Source organism: Antrostomus carolinensis, unplaced genomic scaffold (assembly GCF_000700745.2).
Source record: "Antrostomus carolinensis isolate BGI_N321 unplaced genomic scaffold, ASM70074v2 scaffold47168, whole genome shotgun sequence".
NCBI classification, from domain to species: domain Eukaryota; kingdom Metazoa; phylum Chordata; class Aves; order Caprimulgiformes; family Caprimulgidae; genus Antrostomus; species Antrostomus carolinensis.
In genome coordinates, this window is record NW_010335954.1 from 9,270 (window position 1) to 16,381 (window position 7,112).

The following is a 7,112-nucleotide window of genomic DNA, read 5'->3' on the forward strand; positions in this document are numbered from 1 at the left end:
CTTTACATTTTTGGAATTTGTTTCCTTTAGGTGGGAAATATTATCTTCTAGTTTGGTTAACACTAAAAATGTGGATCCTAGTGCCAACAGAAGACTTAATAGGGACTAGACATTGTTTTTGCTGAATAGTCTATGGGCTTCTTTGAAATGGGAGACTTTTTGGAGTTTTATTGTAATTCCTTCTAATGAAATGGCTGGATGGTTTTAGTAAGATTTAAAACTCATCTTTTTGCCTCTAGTTACTGTTTGAGAAGAACAGATTTTCTCATAAACAAAATAAAATTTTACATAAAGGTGCAACATACACAAGAATTGCCTGATTCTCCGAAGTGCTTAATCCCCCCTTGTGGCAACAGAAGGTGGTGGTGTGCAGTTGTTTAGCATCTCTGAAATACAGGATAGGCCACTATGTAGTCTTGCATTTCTTGCATTCCACATGAGACTTTCACATGGGCAAGGAATGCAGTATCAGGTCTGTCACTGATGGTATTGTGTGTACCATCTGCTTATGAACTAGTGACTTGATATTTTAGTGTGAAGAGCTGATATATATATTACATCTGTGTATTGCTGCAGATCTGGATTGCTCTGGATTTCTTTCTTCAGCAGATAGGAAAATGAATAAGGTAAAAGGAACCAACAGAGTCTCATCATTGTGCAAAATATTTCAGTGCTGCAATTAACAGCAGCTATAATTTAAGCCCAGATTTAACATCAAAGGCACTGGGGATAGAATCAGGATTTGTATTCATTGTAATTCTGCCAGGGCTTCAGTGAGTCTGATTGCTAGAATTCCTCTTTTGCATTAGCCGTCTTAAATCTGCTGAACAGCTCTTACATGCCTGGGTATGAGCGAGCTGTACTTGCATCACATAATCATCTTGCAATTCATGGAAACGCCAACATTGAATGTTACATAAAAGTTCCAGAAAGCTTTGTTTCTGCTCTTCTTCGAAACAGCTGCCAAATTATGTTATAATTATCATCCAGCTTCAGCAGGGAGTATTAAAATGACAGTCTACTTGTGAGCCGGAACCACGTCATTGTAGATGGGAAAGGAGACAACTAACTGTCGGTGGGGAAATTCCCAACCCACTCAGCCAGAAATGCACATCATCTACTCGGTCTCTTGAGCTTTACATTTAGCCATAAACATTATTTACTTTGTCCATTAATGAAGACAATGCTATACCTAGCTCTAGATCTTATAAGACACTTATCAAAGGAAAGACTAGTTCTTAGTAATTTTTCAGACTTAAGAAAATCGCCAATGTTATGGATTATGTAGATGATTATTCATTATAATAAATGAAAGAATTGAATACTGGCCATTATTTAGTAATGTAACAGAGTTTTAAATTAATCAGATAGCAAGGCTGGCTGTTGTTTCATCTGTAGGAAACACAGAAATTCACAAATGTAGCAAATTCTTACTGTTTTGTACTTATTAAGGGATAATAAGCAACATGTTCATGATTCACAGAAAAACCTCCAGACCTCTGGCCCATGTTGTCAGGGGACTGTGACTTGTGACAGTGTCAGAATTGGGATTAGACCCTTCTCCTCTATCTCACAGCTGTCTTAGATTTCATGAAAGATAAATCTTCTTAAGGGAGAGTTACATTTTAGGCCATAAACACTTTCTGATGATACATGCTGTAGCCTAGTACTTCATTTTGTAAAATTACCCACAAACTTATTCCATGCTTTGAGCTACGTGTCAACTCTTCTAAAATTTTTTTCTCATATTCTCAGGGTTAGGACTTTATATAAATTATTTTTAGCTATCTTGTTAGCATTGCTGTTCCTCAAGGATCAGAGAATTAAGCAGAAATAAAACTCAGTGAAATCAGTAGAATTAAGCCTTAAAAGGTGTCATATTTTTTAAGATCATCAGAACTGTATCTGGTGAGTCAGCAATGGTCAAGTTTGAGGATGGAAAACCTAATCAAAATTTAAAAAGCAGCTTTTCCCGCCCAAGTTGGTTTTTCCTTTTAATTTTTTCCTCCCCTCTTCCAGCCACAATTTCAACATTATGAGTGGTTGAAAATCACAAAGTGCCTTCTTTACAATGGAAATGTAACAATACCATGTTACCAAAACAACTGTGCATTGCAAGATTTCTCAGCAATCCGGTGTGTGAACTTGATGTGTGGGGAATTGTTAATGCCTGAAACAATACAAAAATGTACAAACACATGCTGAGTGCGAAGTGCTTGTTGGACGAGGTAATTGGAAGAGTCAGTCCAAGGCTGCCTTTGGTCTAAAGCTGTTTATGCCTTCACCAGAGACTGGAATTCTGTCAAGGGAGAAAATGAGAAAACTAGATAAAAGTGGTTTTTAACATCTTTAGAAAAGATAGATAAAAATGACTTAAACTCCTAGCCATGGAGGGCTCCCAAAGTTATTATAACACTGCACAAGCTGCTGCTAAACTGAGATTCTGGGGGCGTAACAGATTTTTCACTCCTTAAAAAGAGTAAGTGCAGAGAGGAGGAGTGCATCTGTAAATTCATATTTGTGGGAAATCCTGAATTAAAGGTAAACTGTCTTTAACCCTTTACAAACTCTGATAATAGCCAAGGAAACAGACAGTGAATTAGGTGGACCCTCTGGCTTTCATCATGGGGGTTGTTTTGGTTTTGTTATTCCAAAGAAAACATATCGATAGTGATGTAACATTGGAATGGGAGATTCAGTGGTTAAGAGCTAAGATTTGCATAATATAATGCCCTATTTGGGGCTCATAAACAGAAGCTGCAAAAGCTGCTGCTAAAGCAAATTCCTCCAACAGTGTATCTCTCTCTCCTCCCAAACTCTGGCTAAGATTAGCACGTGTGCCTGTTAAAGTTATTGCCACCTGTCCTAGTTCAGCTGAGCCAGCCCTGTTTTCAGTGACTTCATCTCTAATATATGATGCATAATGTCCTATTTTCCTTTGCTGCAATTTCTAAAAGAAATATCCTGGCCAGTTCACATCATCCTTGTGAGGTTTTCTTTAGGAATTTGATTGAGTTTCTTGTAGAAGAACTACCCACTGAAATTTGCACTTACCAGATAATGTCCAGCACAAAATTCCATGCTGCACTGCTTTAGTTCTAGCCTTGAAAAACAATACCAGTCTTATTTTACATTACTGAATTAACCACTCAGTAATACTGGTGAACCTTAGAGAGTGATAGATGAAGAAATAAGTTTATGTAGGTGGAAGTGTGTTTAAAAATGAAAAGTGTCATATGGCCAGAAGAGCAGAGCATCCACTGCTGAAATGGAAATTGAAAGAATGAATAAGTGTTAAGGATGTTTTAAAAATCTGGCGCTTTGAGTCATATGGATCACGTATGGGTCAGACACATGGCAGAATTAACCCCAGAGCTGTTATTATTGATTGGAAGAACAAACTCTACATTGAGCCTAAATATGCTGTTGCTGCAACAGAGACCAAATGGGAATAAAGCTATGAAAATAAAGGAGTATTCACTGGTATAAAAATTGTGTCAGAAAGTACCAGGCCAGAGTACTGGGATGTATTCTTCATGCCACAGTTAAATGCAGCCCTAAATGGATGATTTTAAAACACAAATTTTGCCAGGTTTCCAGAAGTCTTACCTTCCACTCCAATTTTGCCATCACCATCAGTGTCACCTGCAGCCAGAAAAGCCTTGGTCTCTGCAGAGGTGAGGACTCTGGCACTCGAAGAGAAATTCTTCAGAAACAACCTGAAGCAGAACAGGGTAGAGTACTGTGAGTTTTATTCTCTGACATGTCCTTGGCATATTGGTATTTCTGGTTTTCTTAAAGCCATGCCAAAAGCCCCATAATGTAATGCCTGCTCTTACTGTCTGAGGAAATCAACACAGATTGATTCAAGGAAAGACAAGGAGTTGTGTTTTATTTTAAAAATAACATCAAGGTCTTCTAGGTCACCAAGCAAGTTCAAAGGTTTATATTGTTTAAAGAAGTACTTACTGAAGCTCCTCTTCCTCAATGAAACCACTCTTGTCCTGATCAAGGATTCCAAAAACTTTCTTTATCTGATCAGGAGTTTTGCTGGATAAACCAACCGTGGAGAAGAAAGACTTGTAGTTGAAGGAATCATCAGCTGGAAGAAATAGAAGTTGTTTAAATATTTTCCCTTGAAGTTGCTACTACTGTATGTGTTCCTTGGGAATATGCATCTTTTTCTTAAGCATCAGCCTACTCCTCTCTCTCTTGTTCCCCGGTGTAGCAAAAAAGAAGATACAGTAGATAATTTCCCTTTTTAATCACTCTGTGCCTGTGGTTATGTATCACATTCTGCTAAATTAGGATTTATGCAATGTGTCCCTTGCAATTAATAATAAATATTTAGAGAGTGCTACTGTGGCTTACCAACCAACTCCTATAATTCTTACTTCATCTTCACTTAGTCCTTACTTTGGTGAAGAATTTTGTAGAAAAATAAGTATTTCACAGTCTTAAACTACCTCTTTGAGCATTTGGAAAACTGGCTTGATCCTGCCGAGGAACTCTTAATAGAACTGAAAGTGGTCATTTCTTCACAAATGACACTTTGATTCTGCAACCTGAGGCTTTTTTTGGCATTGTGAAGGAAGAGGCTAAATATTTAAATGTAAGTCTTTAACAGGTTTAAAAATGGAGAGAGTTTAGAGTAAAGCCAGCCCTTACTAAAACTGTGGCACTTTAATTCCTGCTCTGTGTTTCGGGGAATGTTACCCACCAAATAACCACTTGTGAGACTTTCTGAATTCAAGGGGCTCTACTGTAATGTAGCTAGAAAGAGATCTCACGGGGAAGGAATCTAAGGGGAAAATGAGAGGCATGTCATCTTAAGACATAAAAATGATATGCATCTTCTGACTGCAGAGAGACCATTCCTTACCCTGGCAGCTGGAGAGAGCAGATTCAATATCTTTAGCAGAAAGGATGTCAGTGATGGCCATTGTTGAACTGTAAAATAAATTAAATGTGAGCTACTTAGTCATTAAAATGACTTCTCTACCTCTTTCATGGCTCCATTTGAAGTTGCTGCTGTGACAGTATGTGATAGGGGAGACATTATTCATCTGATTGTAAGTGGAGCGTACAGTAACAGATGTCTGCAGCAGCTGCTTCCAGTTAAAGCTGGGTAATGAGGGAGGAATTCTGCATGCGGGAGCGTGGGGCTCAGGGAGATCTGATGCCAGCACTGCACTAGGAAAGCGAATCAAAGGTGTCCAGCACCACAAAACTTCGTGACTTCTGTGTGGGTTTTCCTAGAGGTGGATTATTACTCGATTAAAATCGGCATGTATTTACAGCAAACATAAAAGATAAGGCTTAGTATGCCTCTAGAACTATATCTGGAATAGATGTAACTGGAATTTAAAAAATCTAGTATTATTATCAATAAATGAAGTGATCTTTTCAAGTAATGAAAATTATAGTGTAGAATAATTAATAATAATTTTACTGATTTCAAAGAAATCTAAATTTGGAGAGTAAGTTCCTTCTCTGTTTAGTTGCAACAGTAAATGTAACCACTATGAATTTGGCTTGCTGGGCTGCTGCATCATTAAAAGACTACATTTCATGATAGCTTTATTAAAAATTTTCTTTTTTATAAGAAAAAGTTAAAAGTATGTTGTGGAGATTTTCTTATTCCATGTAGGTGATATTGAACCAGATTTTTATCCATATTTTGGCATGTTGATGTGCTTAGAACAGAGGTATTGAGACTTAATAGTCATTCTTAGTAGAGTGGAGGAGGCATTTTCTTCTGATACAGCAGCATTTGACAAAAGATATTCTTTGTCCCATTCAGCCACCAACAGCTGCAATAGTTTGTCAGTGTAATATATATCACTTAAGCAATTGCTACAAGGCCTGAATTTCTAGTCAGTTTTTTAGTGTGAACATAGTACTGATGCATTTACAGTTTTGTAAACTGCACCCACCAGTGGAGGCTGGTTAAAATTTAAAACTTGTGACATTACTCTAAAGTAGCTTCATGGTAATAAAGGAAGGGGAGCTAAGGCATAGAAAAGTTATTCTTGAAAGCCAGAAGAGAACAGAAATATCTTTTAATGAATCCCTAACTGATCTTCAATAACATCATTCTTCTAGTCTAAGCATGGAAAGCAGCGTTCATGAGAAACAATACTGGTAACCATCTACAGTCTGTGCACTGGTTTGAGATCTACACACAGGTTTAAACTTTGCCAAGAATATGAAAAGGCTGTCTCCGTACCTGTGGGTTTGCAGCAGAGGAAATTGTCAGTCATTTCAGTCTCTTTCTGAATATCTCAGAAGGTGTAAGGAGACAATGGGACAAATTCACTCTGAGGATGAGTGCTTCTCCAGCTGAGGCAGATGAGTTACTTTTGTTTTGCTAGCAATTATTTTGTGCCAGTGGCTTCTTGTGCAAAGTACTTCCCCCTCTCAGCACTAGGCGAGATAATTTGGAGCTGTGCCATTCACCTAATTGTCACTGCTGACAGGATTAAAAATGGGGAAGAGCTGAAGGAAAACCGAAAAATTGCAGCATTTTTTACAAGGGGCATCATCGTTCCTGTCTTTTTCCATCCTGTGATCTGAATGCTGATTCTTTTCTATGTTAGCTTGTAAAGGTACAACCTACTGGAAGCTGATACAAGAATAGATACTTTAATTGCATAGGCGCTTTCCATTTAGGGAGCATTTTGCTTTTGTATTTCTCTTTCTGAAAGCAGAGGATCTAATCAGCTTACCTTTGTGGTCTTCTTGACTGGATAAGGAAGCAATCCGGCTGGGAGGAACGTACTTGCTGTGTGCCTCCAGCAGAGCTGAGCTTGCATATATATACTTTAAGTTGTATACCATATACAGATTTTAGATTTCAGCGTCACGAAGAGGGAATGGTGTCAAATGAACTTGCCTAACTAATCATCTTGCACTATTTTTATCTCAAGAGAATACATATGATATTTGCAAATGAAACAAGATAAGTGGCCAGATAGGTGAAAAGAACAGAGTCCTATTAAATTTCTTCTGATTTAAGCAGAAAATAGCAACTTCTCCATATGATGCAGAGCAGGAAAGAACCCTCACTATCTGATATGCTTAATCTGAGGAGTCAGACGAAATGAAACACT

The 7,112-nt window shown here is 37.8% G+C and overlaps 1 protein-coding gene across 1 annotated transcript; it reads right to left on the reverse strand.

The window, feature by feature from the left end:
- Positions 1-1,997: 1,997 nt before the first annotated feature.
- LOC104530186 (parvalbumin, thymic) lies at positions 1,998-6,769 on the reverse strand. Its single transcript, XM_010174695.1, has 5 exons — positions 6,729-6,769; positions 4,883-4,950; positions 3,970-4,102; positions 3,610-3,719; positions 1,998-2,299 (listed from the first exon to the last, which is right to left on the reverse strand). The coding sequence occupies exons 2-5, from the start codon at positions 4,941-4,943 to the stop codon at positions 2,274-2,276; spliced, it is 330 nt and encodes a 109-aa protein (XP_010172997.1). The 5' UTR covers positions 4,944-4,950; positions 6,729-6,769; the 3' UTR covers positions 1,998-2,273.
- Positions 6,770-7,112: the final 343 nt, after the last annotated feature.

Coding starts and splice junctions, on each gene's coding strand:
- LOC104530186 (XM_010174695.1), bottom strand. CDS start 4,943: ATGGCCATCACTGACATCCTTTCTGCTAAAGATATTGAATCTGCTCTC. Junction 3,720..3,969: donor ATTGAGGAAGAGGAGCTTCA/GTAAGTACTTCT, acceptor GTTCTGCTTCAG/GTTGTTTCTGAAGAATTTCT. Junction 2,300..3,609: donor TGGCAAAATTGGAGTGGAAG/GTAAGACTTCTG, acceptor CTCCCTTGACAG/AATTCCAGTCTCTGGTGAAG.